At 43.4% G+C, this 25,711-nt stretch overlaps 1 protein-coding gene across 3 annotated transcripts; it reads left to right on the top strand.

Annotated features, from left to right (window-relative positions):
• The first annotated feature begins 1,509 nt into the window (after positions 1 to 1,509).
• LOC121193968 (protein FAM124A) lies at positions 1,510 to 22,339 on the top strand. Of its 3 annotated transcripts, XM_041056404.1 has the most exons (4): positions 1,510 to 1,728; positions 6,092 to 6,123; positions 14,915 to 15,681; positions 20,082 to 22,339. In XM_041056404.1, exons 1-4 carry the CDS (start codon positions 1,673 to 1,675, stop codon positions 20,916 to 20,918), a joined length of 1,692 nt encoding a protein of 563 aa, XP_040912338.1. In that variant the 5' UTR covers positions 1,510 to 1,672; the 3' UTR covers positions 20,919 to 22,339. The 3 variants fall into 3 exon arrangements, with proteins under 3 accessions (XP_040912338.1, XP_040912339.1, XP_040912337.1); XM_041056405.1 differs by lacking the exon at positions 6,092 to 6,123; XM_041056403.1 differs by lacking the exons at positions 1,510 to 1,728; positions 6,092 to 6,123 and having other exon boundaries at positions 14,415 to 15,681.
• Positions 22,340 to 25,711: the final 3,372 nt, after the last annotated feature.

Consider the following 25,711-nt stretch of genomic DNA (forward strand, 5'->3'; position numbering starts at 1 on the left):
TTTTTTTGGCCCCTTTCAATTGTGTCTAGTTTGGGCACCGTCACATTTCAGGTGTCTGTCTGTCATTAGCAGTTCTACCAAAGGCAAACCACCACACTTCTCAGACCGTTTCATTCAAATGACTGAAGTTAAAAGAGGACCAATTAATTCAAGTATATATTTATGTATTTATTTGTGAAATAATTTTTTTTTTTTTTTTTTTTTAAGCAAAGATTAGAGAAAACACAGCTACAACACTGTCTATCACTTCAGTGTACACTTCCAACTCAAAATTTCACAATGTCACACAAATTACGCAAGTACATTATACAGCTGGAACTAATTTTTATTCAGTACAAATCATGGCTATCTCTCATTAATATGATCTGATTTAACACAGGCCAATGATCCGGAAACCATAGTTCTGTTTATCAGGCTGGTTTTCAGGCAGGTATGTGGTTTAATTCATGAACAGAAACGGCATTGTTTGCAGGGCAGAAATGTGATAACTCCTCTCTGTGGCCTGCCAGGGTTTATTCTGGTGGACAGACATGCTGCATTACCTCATTCGCACTGTTGACGGAGCCAAAGCAGCACCCTAGCTCGTGTTTCCTTCAAGTGCTGCTAGAAACCGCAGACTTACTTTTCTGCATTGATTTTCTGACTGAAGAAGGCAAAATTGTGGGAAAGGAGGTCAAAGCCCTGACAAAGAAAATGGCCAATAAATAGTGAATAAATCTTAATCTTAATTTACCATCTCATGAATTTTGAATTACCATTTCACAATTGTGATTTATCATGTCATAATATATCACTTTTTGGTTTACAATCCAACATTTTGTCTTGATGCCATAATCTTGACCTAAAATCTGTTAATTTTGACTTACCAAGAGTAAATTTATTTTAATCATTTCTAATATTTCCTGGCAAAAAGGAGCCTCCATATATCTCAGAGATATGTATCCTAAAGTTAGTTTCCAGCTGCTTGAAGAAAAAGTAAAAGCAGCTACAACACAATTAGAAATGGTAATAAAGCATTGGTTTTACAGGCCATCAAGTCTGCAAGCATTTGTAAATAGCCATTTATAAATGGATTTTAATACAGATGCCCTACAGCCCTGACAATCCAAAATCTGTTCTTATTAAGGTTTTATTACTGATCTATAAAGCATTAGTAAATGATGTATTAACCATTAAGGAACCCATTAATTATAAGCTTTTTGTAAATGGTTACTTTATCAGCAAGAGGTACCAATAAGGAAAAAAAGAAAGTGGAGAAGAAATATAAACTGGCAGCAGATGAAAACACTTAAGGAAAGCAGAATTTCCTTTACATTATACTTAAGTATGTGAGTAAACGTACCTAGTTACTTTCCCAGTAATCTACTACTCTGTCTCATGTGTGTTACACTTGTAGTTCTCAGATTTCCGATGGCTCCAGAAGGCACTATCTCAGAGCGCAGCTGACGCATGGAAACAACAGTCAGTCAGTCAGTGAGTCGCCTGTTGCTCCAACCAGTTAAACCGAGAGCTCATTAAAGGTCCGGAGTTACAAACCGGCGGGTTCCGAGTCTCTGCTCGTTCATGTAACTCTCTGATCTAAACCGTGCCGTGTTTCTGAATGCCCCGTTTTATTCGTTACACCAGGACTTTGACACAATGCCGCTAACTGCTGTTCAGCCGACTCTCTGAGATGGAGAAAACCCCCGCAGAAGATGACTGCGTGGATTCAGGAGCCGAAACTGGAGGGTGAGTGAAGCAGAACTCAAACTGAGATTTGACAGATCCCGAGTATTTAACAGTATTTAACTGTTTTCATCCACGAGTTAATGGATTCTCAAAATGTAAAACCTTTGAAATCATATATTTGCCTATTCATATGATCTGGCTTTTCATGTAAGGTTCAATTTTGAGAATTTTTAACTATTCATCTTTTTTTGTGGAAGCCATGTCAAATGACACAAATGGTCATTTCAAGCATTACATGTCTGAAAAAAAAAGTCTGTTTTCGTGTTTAGATGTGCCGAATTAAAGCCTGTATACCTTAACCTAAAATCCGCTGTTAAATTTTACCACAGGAGCTGTACCTTCCCAGATAAGCAAGACATCATTAAATTGTTTTCTTTTTTTAAATGAAGTTTGGTGTTACCCCGACTTCACTGAACGCGCGTAGAATAGAACAAAAGTTTATATTTTTTGAAGAGTGACACTGTTCTCACTGTGCATTCTTATCAATCTAGATTTAAAAAAACCCCAATATGTTAGAGAGCTAGTTACCATGGTCATTACTGCATGTCCTAAACTTTGTTATCAGGTCTGTTGTTTACATATAGTAAGCCAATATTTAGATCAAATGCATTATATATTAGACCCAAGTCATTTTCTTGGATTGCATCCCTTTGCCAGTTATTGGTGTTTGATGAGGACATATGGAGGAGGTGTAATCCTAATTCTTCAGTGGAAAGTCCAGCCTTAATCACCAACTCATTTGTTAATGAGAGTACAACCACATGCTGCTGTAGACAGAACTTAATTAAAAGATGCTTTGACAATAGAGAGTTAAACGAATCGCTGTACTGTCCACTCTGTTTTCAGCCGTTAAACAAAGATGTGCCTCAGTTCCTCCTACGGTATGTCACTGCTAGATGTGGTTTTGTTGTTGTAGTGAAGGGCTTGTGCTTGTCCTGTGTGTGCCTTTTAGTGAGAAACCCTACATGACCCACATCTGCTTGAGAGACATCAACATAAATGTCTCCAAATGTGACAATATACCTAGATGTCATGTCTAGGTGGTTGTTTACAAGCACAATTTGACCAGTTTCTGTTTCTTTTTATTTTCTCATATGTCTGTCTGTGTCCATAGACCTCCTCAAGGGGTCATTGTGGAATAAAGAAAAGTCTAAATGACCCAGACCTGTCATACCATGTCAAGAGAACAATATATTTTTAGAAAATGTGAGTATTTTATTCAATTGAAATGAAAACTTGTGGTAGAAACACAAGTTTAGTTTTTAATTATGATATATGGAATACTTGCATGTTATGAAATTAGATTATCCTGATGTTAAGTTTGTCAGTATCACTCAATCTCTTAGACCCCCTATAGAAATTACTATAAATAGTAGCCGGTGCAGATTTAGGGTTCTCTATTTGTTATACTTATGTATTTATTTTAGATGAAGATGAGATGAGAAGAGAAAAGGCAGAGAAACAACATTCACAGCACATATGTATATCAGAGTAGCCCTTGATGTCAGACCTGGGACCATGCTGTGTCATTAGCTGTGAACTGGAACCAAACAACATAATGTGTGTGAGAGAGCAGAAGAGACCCCCGTGGAGGAAAAGCAGCGACGTCCAGCAAATAAAAACAGAGCTGCTCCCACCGTCAGGTCACATGCTCCACCTCCTCTGCCTCACTTCCTGCTCAGCTCCCACATCCACTGCTTCTAGTCACTCTCCTCACCTCAGACAGTCTCTGCCAATCATCTCTCCTCCCACCACAAGTCAATGAGTTCACAGTGGCTGCACTGTGCTTAAATGACTGTATTCAATGTCTTAAAATAACAAAGACATGTTCCTATAATACTGTAATATGATAATATGTAATGATAATATGGAAGTATTTTGTATGGTGCTTAAACACTCTATTCATTGATTATTTGACCGGTAAACTTTACTGGCCAATTTGGAGAATTAGTTAATCATTTACATCAATAACCAGTTTTCTATCATTGTAAATTGATTATCTTAGATTGGTGGTTGGACAAAACACCTCATATGGAGATGTGTAAACTTGCCAAATATATTCCAATATTTAACTTTTGTCAGTATTGGCACGTCCTCAACACCTTCATGGAGAGGGAAGAATTTATGGGTTGTTAAAGTATTTTAGGTGACCTGTGTTCAAAGCTGCACTAATCAATAATTTTATGTTAACAATGGATCAGACTTGTGTCTTTGTGTTCAGCACGGGAAGCTGTGGTTCACATGTCGTCTCCTACTATCAGTCAACATCGGTTTCTTTAAACCGTGACAGTGATCTTTTCCCGAATATAACCAGAGCTTATGTAGACGCAAGATGTTCACATGAGTCATTTTTTGGAACAGTCACATGTATAAGGATTTATTGCTTTATGTTTAGTTTGTTTTCTTCCCCCAGTCCACCTCTTCATTCCTGCATCCTGAATCCCTACCTTAATCAAATATGAGACACCTGAATCTGCTCAGTTCTCCATATGTCAAACAAGCAATTTAGATTCATTTCTGGTCACTCAGCAGCCAAACCTTGTGTGCGTGACCGGGCTGCTGCCTGTCTTCGCTTCACATTGCATTTGTTATTTTTGGGCGGAGATGAAGCGAGACAGCGTGGCCAGACTGTGAACGCCAAGTGAGATGCTAACCGCCACTGCTGGGGGAGGCCTGCCAAACACACACACCCACGAGAGCCATCGAGACAGACCTGCAACTGCACTACCTCCAACCCTACTCCAAAGAGTCATAAAAACTTAAAAAGAAAGATTTTCTCATCTTTTTTCCACATCTGTCATTTTTCTTTGTGCGTTAAGGGACAAGTCTACGAGTTTCACACTGTGTCATTTTGCTGGAACCTTCCGATCGTTTATAATCTGCTCTCTATATTTATCTTTTCATTTGCTACCTATGCCAAATTTCCCCCCTCGTGTTTGCATTTTTACCTTTCTCTGCTCACCTCCTCTTCTTCCCACATTCCCATCCATTCCTTCCTCTACACTGCTAATGCCCGTTAGTGAGATTGATAGCCTCCTGCTGCAGGAAACAGAGTCGTTCCTCTGTTTCCTGCTGTCCTGCACCTCCAGAGGCCTTATTAGTTTAGAGAGCGAGTCACAGGGAGGGTGTGTGTGGAGGAGCAGCCCTCTCTGATTGTCAGCTGACTCCTGTGGGACTAACGTTCTCAGGTTGTATAGTATACATGTGAGCTGTGGTTTCACGGGCCGTTCAGAGAATTATGAAGAATGCAGGCCAGCTCCTGAGTGAGTCTTATTGTATGTGGGCATACATGCCTCTTGCATGTTTCACATACAGATATTAGGTGTAATTGCACAAATTGTCGGACTTTTTTCCTCTAATATATAGAGATCAGATTAGCAGAAATCTAATTCCGCTTCTCTCCCACCTTAAAGATGGGAGCTTTACATTAGACCTGTCTGAAGGAGAATATGTGTGTGCATATGGGTGTATGTGCCTGGTAGTGGAATAGTTTAAGAGTTAGATTAAAAGCTAAATACTACTCTCATGTCTGTAAGTGAAGTATGGAGCTGAAACCAGGACATGATTAGCTTAGGTTAGCGTAAAGATCAGAAGCAAGGGACACTTGGCTCTGTCAAAAAATCAAATATACCTACCACCACTGTTGTTAGGTGCTCTAGCTATTTCTTGGTGAAAAACAGATTAATGGTTTGCCAGCACTTAAAAAAAAAAGTTACAGCATGTGAGTCAACATAAATCAAAAAATGCTCTTATTACATTTCTGTGAGCTGTAATTCGTTAATCAGAATTACAACTCACAGGCTGACCTGAACGGTTGTGCTCCTCTAAATTACATGACTTGAACGCAGGATTATCATACCGATGCTGATCGTCTCATCTAGCTCTCAGAAAAGAAAGCAAATGAGTGCCTTTCCCAAAATGCTGAAGTGTCCCTTTAAATAAGAATAGCAATACTGATTTGATAAGCTATCACAAGTAAATCTCCTGCTTTCACAAATGTATCCATGTATTTTTTTTTCTTATAATACAGAAAGAAAATATATGCAGTATAAGCCGCTGTATTACAAGCAGTGCTTGTGTGAATGTCCCTGTGTTTTATCCCTTCAGATAGAAACCACAGTGAAATGTCTGTGTGCATTTTTGGTGACCTTTCCAGTTGGACATCTCCTACTGTTTAGCCAGATGTCAGCACTTTATTTGAAATAGGAGTGTGTCATCCTGTAAATCATGTTGATTGCACTTCATGCTGTAATATAAACTCCTGTCTCCTCTCTCTGTTTCTTGTCCTCTCTGTCTTCCCCCCACCCCCTTTCCACATCGCCTCTCTTGCTTCTCTTTTCTGTCGTCTGTCTTTTCACTGCAGGTCTGATTACAGTCCCTTGTCCTCAACGAGCAGTAAGTAAACCAAATGGCGGCATGAAGCATTGCTAGCAGTGACTCTCTCTCTCTCTCGCACACACACACACACACACACACATGCACACGCGCACACACACACACAGGCCCAGGACTTTATCTCCCTAATACACACTGACAAAATAAATCCACTAAGAGAGGAGCATTGTGTTTGTATGTGTTTGTGTGTGTGTGTGTGTGTGTGTGTGTGTGTGTGTGTGTGTGTGTGTGTGTGTGTGTGTGTGTGTGTGTGTGTGTGTGTGTGTGTGTTTAGTGGTCCTTAAGGCCTACAACAGATTTTAGGCAGGATTCTTTGTATGGCAATAACAAGCTGCTTTACTGATTGTTTTGTTCTTCTTTCCATCTTAGTACATTTGCTGGGATGGCACACTCAACATTTTGCATGTTGGGTTAGAGCTGCAACAATGAGTCAGTCAGTGTGTGTGTGTGAAGATCTGTGTTTGCGGAGGTTGTGACCTCTCCCCAGACTGGTTGCCAGGTCTCCGGCCCTTTCACAATGGGAGGGATTATATCCAATATTAGCCCATTAATCTGGTCTACAGGAAGCAGCGTTATCCCACCCGCACCACACCCGCAAGTCAGGAAGCATAGAACCACACACACATACACACACAGACACACACACGTGGAGAGAGATTCAGCAGAGTCTGGTTTGGTCTTTCCCCTCATGTTTCCTGTGTCATTGCTGTATCAGATGAGCTTCTGCCCACTATTGTCTCTGTCACTACTGGAGGTCAGGGTGGGAACAAAACGTGCACTGGCACAGAAAACACAAAAACACTACTGGACTACATCTACTGTACTCAGGGACGTAACCCAACACTCACCCAGAGGACCATTTTTAGATGTGACTGAAATGGAAAATAATTTACGCCATTAATTTATAATGCTTGGATGGAAGGCACCTCACATGTAGCTCTAGTCAACATTTAGTCCACTGTTCTATATAAATGCACAACATATGTTAAACTACTTCAATGAGATGCAACATCACCAGTAAATTTTCACAGGTGTAAAGAATCTGCCCATAAATTGACTGAAGACATGTGACTTAGTGAAGGGTTGTGGCATTTTCACAGTTGTTTTGGCCCATTATTTTGTAATATCAGGACATCTTGTCATTTGTTGTCACTTTGTGGTAACTTATTGAATCTTTCACATGTCCACAGTTGTTGATGGATTTTGCTCCTTCTCCAGATGGGCCTCAATGCTGAGTAGCTGGATGAGCCTCCTGAATCTGCCCCTAAAATGCTTTCATTAATCATTTTCTGCTGCAGCATCTGTAATGTTTGTTTTAAAGAAACAGATGAGTCTCACTGTATGTCAAGCCTTTATTGCCTGTCAGGGAACATAACATAAGGGACCTTGGCAAAATAAACAAAAAGCTAAAGTTTTAGGGACAGGTCAATATTCTCTTCATGGCGTGTGTGATGTTCTCTGGTAGCACTAGTTGTTTGTGTAATAACTAGTTCAGAGAATCAGTATTAAAGTGTATTTAAACGTACACATCCTGCAGACAGACAGATAAAGTGAAGGGAGCAGCCTCAGTTTATTTGTCAAAAGGACGAGGCAGATGGGTGCAAACTGCTGTGGTGACAGATTTTCCAAAGATGTGAAAGGAGGAAATAGTCATCTATCTAAGCTCTGTGTGTGGCTGCCTGTTTTTGTCCTCAATGTGTGCATATTCATGCATGTCTGAGTGCACTGATGTGCTCATTGCAAAGGTGCATGCAGCATCAGTCTCTCTTGACTGCAGCTTCTACAGAAGTGTATTTAGGTTCTGGCATATACCATACTCATGTTTATACAGGTGGTCTTAACCCCTGACCTTTGACCTCAGCTATAAGCCCCCTGGAGACAGACTGATATGCTAAACCACCACCATCAGTCTGACCAAGGTTTATACTCTACTGTAGGTCCTGTATAACAGAAATTGTAGGAATTCAAGTGGCATAATATCTGTCTTAAAATGGAAGTTGTAAAAATATGTTTAAATTTAACAAACATAATATACATGTTCACCAGGGGTATAGCATTTTTTATTTATAAAATGTGCTTCCAGCCTTGTTACTGGTGAGCCATGCATGTGTTTGAGAGAACCTCGTAGAGAACCTTGTTGGGCTTTGCGGTGACGTGATGATGTTTGTAGGGAAGAAATGCTAATTGTAATCTCACTTCTGTGCTGTCTACAGCTGGGCTGTGCAGCACCTTTGAGCTTTCAATAGAAGGTAAATGGGTTTTGATTCAAGAGGTTTCAACTGAATCCCCACCCCAAGCACTTAATCACACAACCTCTCCCTCCATTGGTCACAGCAGATGAGTGTCCATTCAGCCAGAGTGACCTGAGACCTCGCCACCAATGGTGGTGGTGGTGGTGTGTGTGTGTGTGTGTGTGTGTGTGTGTGTGTGTGTGTGTGTGTGTGTGTGTGTGTGTGTGTGTGTGTGTGTGTGTGTGTACATATATGCAATACAAAGGGGGGTTGGCTGTCAGAGTAATGAATGTTTTGGGGCCAAACAGGGGGAGTTTTAAACTGCACAGAGGTCAGACTGTAACAAATCAGAGACGCACATACAAATATACTAACAGAGATGTGAAGAGACTTGAGAAAGACATGAATGATTTGTCACTCTTGAATACCCCCCAAAAATATACTGTCGAAGAATTTATTATGAGCAGATGTAGACTCATGAAAATTTACACCACAGCCTGTATCCAGAAAGAAAAAAAAAACTTGGATGAAAGATGAAAAGAAAACATGAGACGGATTCAGGAGATCCAGCTTTTGCAGGTAATGGTAAGCAAAACAAGGACTGTGAAAACACTTCTTCCTAAGACAGAAATCAGGAATGAAAGGAAGAAGTAAAATAAATGTGCTTCTGCATACTGAACAGTTCAGCGGGTCTTTTATACCACAGAGGTCAAGATAGGATTGATAGTGGTCTAACAAAAGCATGGGAGTCACAAGTTGATGTTGGGGGTTTATATTTTTCAGGGATCAGTCTGTCAACAGCAGATGTTCGTTTGCTGAGACAAAGACACGTTTGTGCGTATGATTAAACGTGAAAATGCATTGAATTGTCTGGCGGACTCTGCCAGTGTCAATGAAAGCCACTATTTATGGGGGTTACTTACAGAAAGTGAGTACACTTAATGGCTATTTCTGATAAACTACTGGTTGTAAATCGTATCACTAATGATCCTTAGTCCGTGGGTCACAGTTCACCATTGATCATCAGCTTCAAAAAAGTTCAAATTACAGTGTGCCAAGTATTTGTAATGTATGCCTGTATCTCAGGTCATGTTAATCATTTTTTGTCGTGGCGTGTTCATGTCAGAGGTAAAATGATGCATCTTTACTCCCCAAAGTAAAACACTTGGCTCGTCCAGACTGCCTGTGCATCCACTAATGCCTGAGGTCCCGCTCTTGTGATTTTGGCTCAGACAGGCATCAGATTAGCAGAAGCAGGAACACGTGTGTGTGCAACTTACTCCAAATTTGTACATGACCTATTTCAGCCGTTGGATTAAGCATTTAGTGGTGAAATAATTCAGCCGTAAAACAGTCGAGCACATTTCTTTGCATATATTTTCTTAATTTAAGTTCAAAATATTCTTAGTGGAATTGAGATTTATGTCTTCATTTCTGGTGAGGTTTTTTGTGAACAGCCTAGGTTGTGATTTATAGTTTCAGCATTGGATTTCACCCGTTAATGGCACCCCAGCAACACTAGAGAGATGTATCCTGCGTGATTGGTTCACATATAACTGGGGTTACATCCAGGTAACTTCTGTTTCTCCTCATCTCGTTACTGAACTGGTGACTACTCCCATGTAATCGTATATTTACGTTGTTTCGTTGACTGGGATAGAGAGCAGGGGTCGATTTACTGTGGAGATGACTTTGCAAGATGTGCGTGACTGAAAAGGAGAAGACTACTGAGAGTCTTCAACTTTCTTGATGTTGTCTTCACTCTTGACAATATATGGACACAGGAAACTTGTAGGAGGAAACACAAGCAGCCGGTCGAAGTTTCTTCATTCACAGGTTTTTGTGGATGCCACAGTTGTGTTCATATTTTGAAAAAGATCTCAGTATCTGCTCTTAACATCACATATGAGTCCTACCTCACACTTTGTTTCTGCACATCTTTGTGTGTGACAAAGAGTGTGGTGTATATTACACCGTTGCTGGTTAAAGGGAGACCAGAGCGATCACTACCACTTTTGCCCTTCATCAGCACAGACTTGTATTCACACTCAGACACTGGGGAAGATGACGCACTTAGAAAGACAGCGCTGAGTGTCCTTTTACACGCCAAACCACTTACTGTGATGTCAGCCAAGGTGCTTTCAGCTCAGTCAATTTAAATAGCACCTGATGGAACAAGGACCACCCGTAACACCTCAGCGCACACACACACACACACACACACACACACACACACACACACACACACACACACACACACTCACTCTCTCTCTCTCCTGGTACTTTCTGCCTAGTTGAATGTGGCGTATAGATCCAGGCTGTTACAAGGCAGCTTGGATTAAGTGTTACCAAATGTGCGTCCTCCAGCATGAGGTTTGGACCGCGATGCCGAGATCGCAGCTAAATATGCTGCAGTCGGCTGTTTGTTAATGGTTTTATTGAAGCAGTTCTGTCTGTCAGCCTTGTTGTGGGTCTTTCATGATAATGAGTTAGTGAATGTGCTCTCGCTGAGCGCATTTTCAGTGCAGTCTGTAAACATGCACAGCGAAATATGTTTTGTTGCTTTGGCTCAGCACCACAGCACACTGGGTTTGAAATCAAAACATGACTGAGGTACAAGCTAGAGGTTTTCATTTGGGTCCTTGGAATGAAAACTTGACCTGAGACTGACCGAGACTGATGTTGGGCCGGGTTCAATTTATAGTCACTCTGATGAAGCAGAAGTTGGGTTCCATTGTATTAAAGCTGGTCTCATGTCTGTGTGTAAATATGTCAATACCCAGGTTCATCCAATTGATCATGTGGTGCTTCATCATCATTACAGGGAAAAGTGTTTCTCTAGTCTTTTCAGCCATGGCTGCTTGTTTCATGCTGCTGCCAGTGTTTTCTCTGTTTGGATCATTTCGGGTCATACACATTTTTGAAGTTCAGGTGGCGACATTCATTAGATTGAGGGTGGTTATATCTATATGAAATAAACAGTGTACAAACTAGCTGTCTTTATATGTGGTCCCCCAGTTTTAGGGACCAGAAGTACTTGGTGTTTTCCCTGGTGATGTTGGCGTCCTCACCTCTTGGTTCTCTCAAGATCAAAAAAACAAAAAACCCACACTGTTTAGCTAATATGGATATGGTCACAGCACCATCACCTCTTCAGCTTTTTGTCCGTCTGTTGTCCTAGGTCTGTCTGAATGGCGAAGGTCACATGACACACATGCAATCAGACCACATTATGGTCTGATTGCTTTTATCTCCTGTGAAACTTCATGCTTGGCGGCATACACATACAGACCCCTTTGTATGTCTTGGTCTGGGAAAGGAAGTCGGCAATTCCCTTTATTTTCAGGTCCTGCTTATGTTGCACTTTTAACAGTGATATGAAGCAAAAAATACCACGCCGTGTCTGTTTGTGTCTTCAAGACGATAAGAGAAAACACGCTTGTCATTTTCATGGAGTCAACACATGCAGTGTAATTTTCAAGAGTTTAATTTTGTGCCGAAATGCAGACATAGTAGTTTTCTGCATGTATATTGGACCAGTTTTTTTTCCTTTCTTTTTACCAGACGACAAAAAGGGAGCCCTGTCTTGAATTTCCTCCATCAGTTGTTTTGACTTACAGCGAGGGCCAAGCTAGCTAAAGCTGGGACTGCAGTGCTAATACACACACACACAGACACACACACACATAAACACACTCCGAGGCCTTAGTTGAGTTTTCCCTGCTAATCACTCTCATATGTGCAGGGGCCACTGGAAGGCGTGTTTTTTTATCTCACGTCATCATCTGTGCGTATGGCTCCGAGCATGTGTTCTGGGTTAACACTTAAAACACAGAGAGAAGGTAAAAGTCTCTGAGAATTAGAAAAGACAGGCCTGTCTATAAAGGAGCAAATTGATTTTTGTGCGTGTTGAGGATGGTTGTGCATCCTGTGTGTGTGTGTGTGTGTGTGTGTGTGTGTGTGTGTGTGTGTGTGTGTGTGTGTGTGTGTGTGTGTGTGTGTGTGTGTGCGTGTGCACGTGTGTATGCAGTCAGTCGAATCACAGCATCAGCTTCAGCTTGAAGACTCGAGTGGATTAAGAGCTTAGAGACACAGTCCTCCAGAGCTTTACACACAAACACTCTTCACTCCCTTCACAGGATTGGGGTGACTTAATCTCTAATTTATTCTTCTTGGTGCCAGCTCCCCTTCAACCTTATAGCTAAAGGAAAGCCTCAGACTGAATCTACTAGGTATTGAGTTGGTTCCAAAAAATACAACTCAGTACCTTGTGTATTTGGCTGCTGAGTGAATTTTCTGTTGTATTTGTGACAGATGCGACTGTGAATCTTCTGATTTAAAATTTCTGAACTTATTGATGTAATATTAGAGATGGGGAATGAAAAGTAATAGAGACAAAAAAAGGTTGGAATAAAATAAATAGAAAAGAGTGGAATGGAAAACGTAAACATACGAGCAAGAAACTAAGATGTTTAAATAGGAAGGAAGAGTTAGGAAGAAAGATGTTTTGAACCAAAGCAAGAGTTATTGATAGCATCTCTATCTATTTGCCGTTCTGTTTGCTTTAATGTTTATCATCAATTCAAATGAGGCAGAAGTTGGAAGTTGGAACAAAGGTCTCTGCTCCTTTTTGGCTCATTTGTGCTTCTGACTCCCGAAAGACTCTGAGAGCTGTGTGTAGTTGAAGTTAGTCTGTTGAAATCAGGCTGCCTGAGTGACAGTACAGTGTGCTGTACAGTAAATACCCTTGAAGATCCCTATCATCCCTGTGTTTGGTGTCTGCTGCCAGCTACATGTCAGGGAGACAGACATTCATTCTAATGGGATCAGGCAGACGTTAATGAACATGGTGCTCTTTGTGCGTGTCTGTGTGTCAGGACGTCTGTGCCCCGGCATACAGCTTAAACCTGCAGCGGATCTTTCTTGACGCTGCCGTCTTTATCTCGTTAGACGAGCTGAGCCACATGAGGACATGTTATGTTAGTGTTGGGCTTTGATGGCGTTTGATCGAATCTCAAGTCCAGTGTTAAATCTGCTTATTGAATCTGCTATAAAAATCAGAAGAAATATGAAATCAGGGTCTTTGAAGATGAAATCTGTTTTGTTGCCATCAGCTCAACCAGTTCAGACATTCAAGGACTCTGTGAGAACATCCTTATCTAAGTGTGTTTTCATTCTTCAGCCTCATTTAAACCAAGTTGAAGAATGAAACTAAGCTTAATGTGGAAACTAATTTTTAGACTTCACACTTTGTTTTCATTCAAACTTGACTAAAAAAGTGAAACTCAACTAAACTAAACTTCATTAAAATATTTTAAATGTCTTGGCTCTGTCATTCTGTAACCTGAGCTGATGGTGTCGTTACACCTCTAATGGCCACCTTTTAGCAATGTTTCACTGTAACCCAATCTTAACATTTAGAAAATGTTGCTTCTTTGGTCAAGTAGAAACTGTCCTTTTGCAAAGGCCAGTAGGACTCATGAGACAGAACCTGTCCCTGTTTGGCCTGTTTCATGTAGGGATTCTGGCAACAGTCAAACGGTCTGCTGTGCCAGGGACAAGAAGACTGTGTGTCCTTTCCCAAACCACCTCAAAGCACAAACGAAATGGGACAAATCCCCCGAGAAGTCAGATAAAGGCTGTAAGAAAAGTGCTCACGAAGCAAAGAATGAGAGAGCATGGAGATAAGAGGAGGTCCTGTGAGAGTGTGTACATGTAACATGCAGGAATGAAAACACTGGCTAAATATGACGGCATTTGGGGAACATGTCGGCAGTAGTTTTGCGGTACCTGTGCCAGGGTGCCGAGCTTTTCTAGGTCAGGGGTTCAGGGGGTGGCTACACCTGAATGCACCACTCCTGCTGTGGTCTGGAACATTCCTCCGGGCTTCAGTAATGACCTCCTAATGGCACTAATGATCCTCAACAGTGGAGCACTACTCCACATGGGTCTGGTGGTGAGGGAAGGAGGGTGTGGGGTGGGGAGAAAAGTAAACATAGAGATTGGGAGAAAGATGGCGTTAGTTGCGGATGGGTGAAATGAAGAAGGATGGGAGGGAGAGAGAAAAGTAAGGAAGTGGAGGTTGTTCTGATGGATGAACAAATAGCACATCTGACTTTCATGTGGGAAACGTAAGTTTACATCCAGCGATAGACCTACAATGAATGTTTGATCTTACCCTGACCTGCATGGTTTTAGTTGCTTAACCTCAACCATACCGTAACCGTAGTTTCTTTGCTATAACCAGGATCTTTTTCCAACCCTAACTATATCCTAGTTGCCTTTCACAGATACTGCAGAAAAATCATTTTAAAAACACATCAAATCTTAAACTACATTGTAATTCAAACTAATTTGGTGTTTAGTTGACAGGTGACAGGGTTTGAACAAAAGGATCAGCAAGAAGGATTTTATGAGCCTATTGTCTGACCACACAGATTGTTTTAGCTCCCTTCTTTGTTATCCTGCAACAATTTCTAGTTCAAAAAGATTGATTACAATTTTGTCTTCTCTTCCCTATGTTTTCCTCTCCCTTTGTCTTGATGATGTTGTATGTGGAGGTGAGCTATCCATGGGCGAGCTCCAGGATCCCTTCCTAGTCAGTGTCCATCTCATCGCCGACCCGGGCCAGGGCAAGTTCCTGCAGCGTGCTGCCGATGCTGTGCTGGCATGGGTCCACCCTGAGCTGCAGCTCTTCAGAGTCTCAGAGCGGGCCTCCGTCTCCCATCGGTCCTGGCCCAAGCACCATCAAAATGGCAGCCCGGCTGCAGGCTGCCAGCCAGCCTTAGCAGTCATCCTCTTCCTCCAGGAGGCATATGGTGGTGAGGAGCAGATACTGATGCTGCACCGAGCTCTGCAGAGGCCGCCTTGGCGATACCACCACACAGAAAAAGTCAGCAATGGCCGGCGGATGCTGCCGCTCACACCGTGCAGTCAGGATTTTTTCACTCTTTCTCCTGGAACACCACTCTGGGCAGTGCGACAGGTGCATTACGGGAAAGAAATTGTGCGATTTACTGTTTACTGCCGACATGAAAATTATGTCGACATGGTGCGGCTGTACAAGCTGCTGCTCCAGCGCAGGGTAGCGCAGAAGAAGGAGGACTTTTGCTTCTTTGTAGTGTACTCCAACCCAGATATGGAGATCCAGTTGTCATTTAAGAGGCTGCCGCGAGGTCAGAGTCCAGTGGTGCTGGACTCAGCGGTGATGGAGGTGAGGGTACGGGACGTTGGAACACTGGTGCCCCTGCTGCCACACCCCTGCAGCCCAATCAGTGAGGTCCGCTGGCAGACGGAGGACTACGATGGGAATAAGATCCTCCTGCAGGTGAGAGTGCCAGTTTTTATCTGTGCCAAAAAAAATCCTGGGTGCATGTGACATCAACACAAATTCTTTTGCTCCATTTTATGAATTTTGGAGGGACACTCAAAGGAAGTAAATATAAACAGGGAGCAATTTGGGATGGAGCCATGGTGTTATATATCCCAAAACCTCCTTAGCTGATTTTAACTAAATTTGATGAAAACTTATCCCATGGACCAAGAAACAAAAGACCTTTTATAAAACACTTTAGATTTTGGCTCATATTCTGAAACATAAGCTGTAGAAGTAAAATTATTTTCTGTGGATCAAGACTAATCTGTCAGTATCCATCATTTTCTAATATTGAAATAAGTTTTATCTGTGAAGCTCTGAAAAGTTCATACAGCAGACAAAGAATCATCGAGTCTCTTTCATCCGTTCATCATCCAGAGTGATAAAAGTTTGCATGACCATTCTGAATCTACTGTAATGGCTTCATGACGATTACACAACAATGTTTGCTGTTACAAATGTGTCTCACACAGAGACACACACAAACATATATAATGGTCCGTGTTTGGAGTGTATCAGTTTCAGAGGGGATCTGTGTCCAGGCGGTGGAAGATAAGAAGTTTTGAAAGTTCAATCCGATTAAGCTGCAGTCCATTACTGGGATTGGAACAGCACCGAGGGAAACAATAAGCTAATCTATCATGACAATAGACCATATGCATGATGCTTAAGTGCCACCTGGCCTGAAGTCACATGGTCCTCCACACTTCAGCACTCCGCACTGCACTTCACTGTGTCATTACTGACACAGTGAAGTGCAGGCAGAGTAGCATGAAAGTTGCAAAATGGGACGAGAGAATTCCAAACATTTGCTGTTTTTTGTGGTCATATCTTAGTTTAAACTCAATGTCTCTGGGTTCTGGACTGTTGGACATTTGAAGAGTTCATTTTTGGCTTTTCGACACTATGAATTTTTTTGACATTAACATCTAATCGATTAATCGAGAGCATAATAGACAGTTTAATTGGTAATGAAAACGATCTGCAGCCCTGGTTACAGATTAATATTCTGTTGACCTACTAAACAAATAATCAACTAATTGTTTCAGCTTCAATGGGATCAAAGCTTTGGTGACCACCATCAAACAGCCACAACCAAACTGCTGAGCAGATGAAAGACTACATGTATTCACTTAAATCACACTTCTTCTTGCTGCTGCAGTATTGCATAGTGGAAGATTAATGTTCAGCTGTGCTGTTTTTGGCTCACAGAGGTCAGATCTCTGGCTGACCTGGCTTATCCCAAGATAACTAAAACTTACAAGACTAGGGGTCTGATCATCACCATGTCAACAGCCTCATTACCCAGCACCCCCTGCTGCGTCCCCTCACGAGCATTGTAGCATGTTGTCCTCACAGAGAACTGGACAGATCCTGTCATGTCGTATTAGCAGACAGAGGCACACATGCTTTCATCCAAACATGCGCAGAAATGGTTTTTGAGCATCTCTGGAATAACAGCACACCCACAAACTCGTTCTGCTTTGGCCTCCCTCAAGTGTCATTAAGTTTTAAATCAAAGCCTCAACAGCAGACAACAACACTCACTGCCTCCTCCTTTCCTGCATGGGAGAGATAAGTATGCAGAGCTCATGGCTCAGAGCGAAGGAAAGCGGCAGAAGAAGAAAGACAAAGCGAAGACGAGAGTGAAAGAAGGATAAACAGGAGGAAGTGGACTGTAGAGGAGAGAGAAACAGAAACAGAGGAGAAAGGTGGTTTAATAAAGAGCCGCCTTTGAGACATTGAGCAGGGAGAGAGGAAAACACTGGGGCTTTGTTACACACATACACACACTTGTACTTTTATACTTCTGAGGACTCTCAATGACACAACACATTCCCAAGTCCCTAACTCATAATGTTTTATCATTTTATGTATGCTGTATTATTTTTGAAATGTAATTTGAAATCCTCACAATGTACATCATTATTAAACAACATTTATCATGTTTCAGGTCATATATGTCAGTGTTATTCCATTCATTGTAAACATTATATAATAGCAAAGCTAATGTTAGTTTTGTCAATAAAAATATAACACATTTATTAACAACTAATCTCTACAAAAGAACTAAATTGTATGCAAACAGGTCCCTCATTGTCCCTCTCACATTACCCTCATACATACTCTTCCCGCTCCAGTACAACCTCAATAACAACACACAACCTGTCAAACAAACACACACATTGTGGAAGGAAGCAATAATGAGAGAGCTGGGGTGATTGTTAGCCTCTCACTTAGCAGAGCATCCACTCAACAAGACACTCACGTAAACAGATGTCCCCTTAACGAGGCATTTGCTTAATGAGCTGCACTCTGTTCCTATTAACAGAGACACTCTGGTCAACAGTCTCACATTTTTATGTTGTTTTTTGTTTTTTTTGTTTTGTTTAAACATAACCAGTCAGTCAGTTGGTCCACCATTCAGACTGATACTGACTGTAGTCTGTTAGGAGGATATGATAAGTTCAACAGTTCACAGTTCAACTCTTGTTCTCGGGGACACTTAAAGTTTTGCTTCTATGATATTTATTGTTGTTGAATCTGAACATATGGAAATCTGCAAAAAACACCCCCCCCCCCCCCCCCCCCCCCCCAACCAAAATCCCCCTGCACTTGGAAATAATTGTCTTGAGGCTGTCGTGTGGGAAGTTATTGCTTCTGCTCATATTGTTTGGTTGGAAAGCCGGATGACAGAGCAGACATCCGAACAGAAACATGGAGAAACTATCAGCATCTAGAGGAGGAGGGAGCTGTGCACTTACTCATAGAGAAGGAAAACGTAGAAGTGAAACTGAACTTACAGAGAAATGAAATGAATACTGCTGCAGCTGTCTTACATGCTAAACACAATAACATTTTCACGTTTATGTATGTCAGAACAGGGGATCGTTGCTTCGTACATTTCCAGACCTGTTACTTTGTGGATGATAATTACACAATACAAAGCTCTGTGGTGTACAGTCCCCCAGTCTGGAGATACATTGGTCCATAAGTGAGGGTGTGATACACATGGGGCTCCTCTGGACACTAATGACTTCTCCAGCTGCTGCTGCGATTCATAAAGTGGCCGGGCTGAGAACAGGAGGCATGTGGGGCTTTTGTAAACCCCGGGGTTCCCGTGTACTCCTTCTTCTATCATTCTGCTGGCTGTATGTAGCGTGAGGAGTGCTTGGTTGCATGAGAGGCCACAGAGGGAGTTTAATGGCCTTGAATATTCACCTCTTTCCCTTGCATCCCTTGTGACCTCATATTTCACTACACCTACAGAACATACAGCAAAAGGGGAGAGTAACTGTGCTCTGTTACACTGCAATAGTTTGATGTTGCAAACAAGCAACTGCTATTTCAAAAGGTCACGAATTAACCTTTAAGCTCAAGCAAAATATTGTGTGATCTTGAGAAATGTGCTAGTATCAAACAATAATGCGGAAATCCCAAAACTGGCCCATGGGGCTCCTGAAGCAGCAGGTACTTGAGGGCCAGAAAGTCTGCAGCTCTGGAAAGGACGAAGGACAAAGGAGAAGGACAGAAGGCCTCAAAGACGTTTTGGCTAACTGTCAGATGACTCAGGAGGGGAAGGCAATTCTTAACAGGGCATATTGTCGCATGGTGGAAGAATGACAACGAGACACTCCTAAACCCAACTGACAACCCCTTTGTGTGGGAAGGCTCGGGAAACCCGGGGTGCATCTCGATTCCCTTATTTGATCACTAATTCCTTGACCTGGGAATTGTTCCAATACTCTGTCTTGAAAGATGTCCCAAAGCTCTTATTTCTGCTCTGAGGAGCCATGAGTAAGGATACACAAGACCTTTCCTTTGTGGAAGGCATTCAACTCAATCCTATGATGTATAAATATGTGGCTGTGCTGATTTTATCAGAAGCAGATGTCGCCTGAGATTAATGTTCAGAGGAGAGGACATCTCATTTTTCCAAAAACATATTTCCTGGTTTCCTCCGCTCTTGTATCTAAGATATAAGGAAAAGACACAAGTGAGGGAATCGTTGATGCACTTAAGGGACTAATTTGTACCCCTTGTCCATTTCTCTCTGGATATTGCTGAACTGTCTTGGCAGGTTATGTTAAAAAATATATATTAGAGTGCTTTTGTTTTGCTTTCGTACACGTAGTTGTATGCAAGATTATTCAAATTCTTCAAATAAGTGAAGCCATCTAGTGTTCTCTTAACAGATGTGTGGGGTATGAGTATAATAATTCCTTGTTCAGACTGGCTCTTATCAGCTCTAACCTCTAATAAAGCTGCACATTGACTGTGTCATATCTATAAAGTTAAATACACATTCTACAGAACATGTCCTCATTGGTTTCCTCTTCTTTCCTGCTCAGGTCCAAAGTGCGCACTTCAAACACGGACAGGATCCCTGCCACATATCATCCACTGTTACTGAATCAGCCTCGGCTCCATCTACCTTCACCCGCAGCACCGCCTCTTACAGGAACCGGCGGCATCATCACCGAGTGACGTCCCACACCAGAGTCCACCAGACCTCCCACAGCTCCCTCCCTCTGGCCTGTGAGGAGCCAGATGAGCAGGAGCAGTGGCCTGACCGGCACCATCCGGACAGCTGGAGGACCCAGTGGAGGGGCCACCAGTCCGGCTCCCTCTTCTCTCTACCCAACCTCGGCTCAGCCAGCTCCCGCTCCACCTGCTCCTCTCCTGGGCCTTCTCCCAGTCCCCATCACAGGAGCCACTCCCTTAACAGGAGCTCCTCCCTCATCCCGCCCTTCCGGCTCAACGTGGACGCTCTGATTGGGGCAGAGGAGACAGATGTGGACACAGGGGACAAAGTAAAGCCAGGCAGCGGTGTGGACTTTACAGTGGTGTCTGCGTACATCAAATCCAGCCTGCCACAGACTTGTCGGCCGTTATCAGCGCCGCCCGAAGACATCAGCCCCTCCCTCTCTCCGGGCATCCCAGAGAACGCCTACAAGGCAGCAACACTGGGCCGGACTCCAAACAACTTCTTCACTAACAGCACTCCCTCTAACTTCCTGGGGTTGTGTCCCCAAAGCACTAGTGTGACCACAAGTGCTGCTCCGTCATTGAGCGACGTGTCCATAAACCAGTCTGACAGTTGCAGCATTATCAGTGCACCAGTTGAAGAGGCAGAGAAGGCGGAAGAAGAAGAAGAAGAAGAAGAAGACCAAGAATTCTACATCTGATCGGCTGCTGTAAGCAGAGGCAACTCACTCTCACCAGTAATGACAGACTTCAGGGCTGAGACAGTCAAAACAGCTCTACTCTGCCCACTGGTGTTTGATAGTAAAACTACAGGCCAGTGACAGTACCAACTGGATCACAGCACAAACTGTATTTAATGTTCTCGTGTATTTGTGAATGTTGTTCTTTTTGTTTTTTTTGTTTGTTTTTTTGCATGTAAATTTAAGCGTCTTACATTTCAGGGCATATAAGTAAATGATGTTACACATTTAAAGGACCAATCAAATAACTGTGTACAGAAACACTAATCAATAAAATTATTTCCCTTTTAAGTGGGATACACACCGCTACTATAAGGGAATTTACACACCTTGATTCTCCGATTTATTTACTTTTAGTTTAATCAAAACTGTAGTTTTGGTTTGAGCATGAATCTGAGTATATTATCATTAACTTTATATACAGGAACACATATAGTGAGAATGACAACAAACTGATTGGCAATAGGTTTGCAGTAATAGATACAAAAAGTGTCTAAACCAGTCCAGATATTAAACAACTTAAATTTATAAAAGAAACTTAAGGTTCTGAGAGCTGATACCATCAGTCAGCTGACAGACAACAAACAAATTAAGCAGCAAAACTAGCTGGTCCTGAGGTAAATGGATGTCATGAGTGTTTTCTTTACAAACACTAACCTGAAGCAGATGACTGTGCCGTGAAGTGTCGTGAACCTGAAGTGTGACTTGTAGAGCTGTGGTTCAAAGGATTATCATTATCTAAAGTACTGTTATGCCTTCTGCACCAGCTAAGTACACAGGTGGGGAACAGTGAGAGCTCCCACCAAAACCATGTTGTTGCCACCTACTGGCGTGGAGTGCAGACTGTTTTGTTGGCCATTTTGGAGCAGCTGACAGACAGCCCCTGCAACAGCTGCACATTATCATTCACCTGGAGTCATGTTTGTTTCCACCTGATGAATGTAAGTTCATGTAGTGTAGAAGTGTAAATTTCAATAAAAAAATATAACATCAGTAGCAGAAGTTGAAATAAGATACTGTCAGGCTAAGTCAGGCCAAGGTAGTAAACTTTGCCCAGGCACATTTAAAAAGTGTCGGCTTGAATGCTTTTAAAGAGAATAAAATAATAATGAGAAGAAAACATTAACCTAAATTATCCTTGACAAATTAAAAACAAAAATACAGCAGGCACAGAAATCTACAGAACAATAAAGACATACTTTAGGTGATCATGTAATTATAGCAGCATTTTTAAAAATTCTGTAGAGATCTGGTCAGAAAATGAGTCCATGTCAAATGTCTGCGGCAGACAAGAGGATGTGAAACACACCTTAGGGGGCGTTCCTCAGGCATAAATGCTTAGGCCTCCCCATGTTTGGGGTCTTTCTTCACTCTTACCGCTTTGTGTGCTGATTGACCTTTTCTCTGCAAAGAAAATAAAATCTTGTCGGCCGACAGAAGTCTCTATTTCATTCTTCACCAGCAGCAGCAGGAAAAACTTCCACAACACCCACCTGATGAGGGAGTGCATAAAAGCAAAACCCCAACAGAGAGAGACTGTGGGATGGGCCTAAGCAATGGCCACCTGATGTGGGAGACTGTGGGATGGGCTTAAGCGATGGCCGCCTGATGAGGGAGTGTATAAACCTCCTAATACCTATTGTAATAATAGGCCTGTATTAAACTTGACAAGACTGAAGAGTTTTTGACTCCAGCTTCTGTAAAGTCCTTTAGTGCAGTACAATGCTGCCCTCTGGTGTTGAGCTTTAAGGCTAAAGATTTAATCTGTGCATAGTTTTACCACATCCAGTGATATTATCATTAAAGAGCCGCATCTTGATTTTGAACTAATCTAAAATTGAATAAACGTAGCTAATCCATGAAGTGTTTCAGGGTTTGTTGGTACAATACCACCGAGTGTCAGAGCTGTTTCTCCGAGGTCTGTAAGGCTCCTCTGTGTCTAGGCAAATCTTCAACAACCTCTTGTTTCAGCTCAGCCTGTGAAACCTGCCTCTCTGAGCAATTAAACAGGTGTGCGTCTGCCTGTGTGGTCTCCTTACAGTCTGAAGAGGAAAATCCAATAATAGTGCTCACTAGAGAATAAGGGTACACCCTTATACCAAAAAGGTGATTTCTGACCCTAATTTATGACCCCCCCCCCAACCCCCCACCCCGCCCCTGGATAGAGAGAATAAGGGTACACCCTTATGTCAAAAGGGTGATTTATGATCCCCCCAACCCCCCACCACGTGGCATAAGCCCCGCTCCTTTGTGACATCACTTCCCACACTCCTCAGACATCACACTGCAGGACGATATAAATATATATATAAAAGCGTTTATAAAAGTTATAAATACAAACTTTCAAAGTTGCAAAATAAAATAATAAAATAAAATTCAGTAGCGACAAAGTCCTTTTCCCGTTCTCCCATGGTCCTTACTCTCTGCAGAATGTCTGAAGGTCCAGATCTGCAGAAAGTTTCACACAGTTTCATATCAAAGGGTCAGTATGCAATGTTGTAGATTCTAAGGCGTCTCATGACAAAGCATTTGTTGTTTAGGGTGCATCAAAGAAAAATAAAAACAGAGAAAGGTATAAATGTGCAAGTGAGAAAGTAACGTCGGTACATAGGGATCGGACTACACCGGCAAGATGACTCGTGGTAGGAACACAAATTTATCAGCTTGATCCTACGGCTTTTAAAAAATACAAAAAAAAAAAAAAGCAAATAAAACATTTTGTTTTTTCTTAGAGGTTACCGTTTGTGCCGAAATACACTCTCCTCCATGTGAAAACTTGTTTACCAGTCTCCTCAGAACAGCTATTCATTTAAACGTCTTATTTTAAAAATTATTTAACGAGGGTTTCTCTTGTTAAAAGTGACTCCAGAGGTGCTGGAAGGCCTCAACGCAGTCAGACTACGGTAAGAGAATATCTGAATTAGAAAAACAGCTGTTGACAAAGAGTTGTATGCAGGTCACTCACTATAAATACTTAAAGATTTAGTAGAGCGCGCTGAGTGGTGTTTTGGGAGAGCGGATACATCTGTCGGAGTGTGCGGACGAGACAGCGGGGACGAGGATTTAAAAACCGTCTGAGACTCCGCCTGTTAAGCGTCAACATCAGTGGCGGTTTTTTGCACGGGCGAACCGGACAGCCGCCCGGGGCGGCATCACATGGGGGGCGGCACAACCACGTGAAAAGAAAATCATCTGCGCCGCTAAACTGTTTTCTATTATCTGTCGTATTACTGTGTGGGAAATTGGCCAATTCCTGCCGTCCCCATCTCCCGGCATGCACCACCAACATATGCATGTAGAAACGGCACCCTGACTGAAGGTGGTGGTTAGGTTCTTGCACAGAGAATAAGGGTACTTATGTCAAAAGGGTGATTTATGACCCCCCCAACCCCTGACCACGTGGCATAAGCCCCGGTCCTTTGTGACGTCACTCCCTAACCCCGCCCGTCGAACCCCCCATCTCTGTATGACGTCACTTCCTAGACCCTCCCACTGTAACCCCCCTCCCCCCCAGGCTACCAGGGCACCATGCCCCCAGGGTCACGGGGCCGCTCTGGACAGTAATGTCCAATCGGGCACCATGCCCCCAGGGTCACGGGGCCGCTCTGGACAGTAATGTCCAATCGGGCACCATGCCCCCAGGGTCACGGGGCCGCTCTGGACAGTAATGTCCAATCGGGCACCATGCCCCCAGGGTCACGGGGCCGCTCTGGACAGTAATGTCCAATCGGGCACCATGCCCCCAGGGTCACGGGGCCGCTCTGGACAGTAATGTCCAATCGGGCACCATGCCCCCAGGGTCACGGGGCCGCTCTGGACAGTAATGTCCAATCGGGCACCATGCCCCCAGGGTCACGGGGCCGCTCTGGACAGTAATGTCCAATCGGGCACCATGCCCCCAGGGTCACGGGGCCGCTCTGGACAGTAATGTCCAATCGGGCACCATGCCCCCAGGGTCACGGGGCCGCTCTGGACAGTAATGTCCAATCGGGCACCATGCCCCCAGGGTCACGGGGCCGCTCTGGACAGTAATGTCCAATCGGGCACCATGCCCCCAGGGTCACGGGGCCGCTCTGGACAGTAATGTCCAATCGGGCACCATGCCCCCAGGGTCACGGGGCCGCTCTGGACAGTAATGTCCAATCGGGCACCATGCCCCCAGGGTCACGGGGCCGCTCTGGACAGTAATGTCCAATCGGGCACCATGCCCCCAGGGTCACGGGGCCGCTCTGGACAGTAATGTCCAATCGGGCACCATGCCCCCAGGGTCACGGGGCCGCTCTGGACAGTAATGTCCAATCGGGCACCATGCCCCCAGGGTCACGGGGCCGCTCTGGACAGTAATGTCCAATCGGGCACCATGCCCCCAGGGTCACGGGGCCGCTCTGGACAGTAATGTCCAATCGGGCACCATGCCCCCAGGGTCACGGGGCCGCTCTGGACAGTAATGTCCAATCGGGCACCATGCCCCCAGGGTCACGGGGCCGCTCTGGACAGTAATGTCCAATCGGGCACCATGCCCCCAGGGTCACGGGGCCGCTCTGGACAGTAATGTCCAATCGGGCACCATGCCCCCAGGGTCACGGGGCCGCTCTGGACAGTAATGTCCAATCGGGCACCATGCCCCCAGGGTCACGGGGCCGCTCTGGACAGTAATGTCCAATCGGGCACCATGCCCCCTTGTCGCGGTTGGACTTTTGGAGAGAAGAGAAACACCTCTCTCACAGAAAAGACACAATGGAGCCTGCTGCTAT

The sequence above is a fragment of the Toxotes jaculatrix genome, chromosome 15 (genome assembly GCF_017976425.1).
Source record: "Toxotes jaculatrix isolate fToxJac2 chromosome 15, fToxJac2.pri, whole genome shotgun sequence".
NCBI classification, from domain to species: Eukaryota; Metazoa; Chordata; class Actinopteri; family Toxotidae; genus Toxotes; species Toxotes jaculatrix.

What these genes read in the sequence shown, in the direction of transcription:
- LOC121193968 (XM_041056403.1), top strand. Translation starts at nt 14,767, where the DNA reads ATGAGCCTATTGTCTGACCACACAGATTGTTTTAGCTCCCTTCTTTGT. An exon ending in GGAATAAGATCCTCCTGCAG is followed by an intron (nt 15,682 to 20,081) that starts GTGAGAGTGCCA and finishes TTTCCTGCTCAG; the next exon opens with GTCCAAAGTGCGCACTTCAA.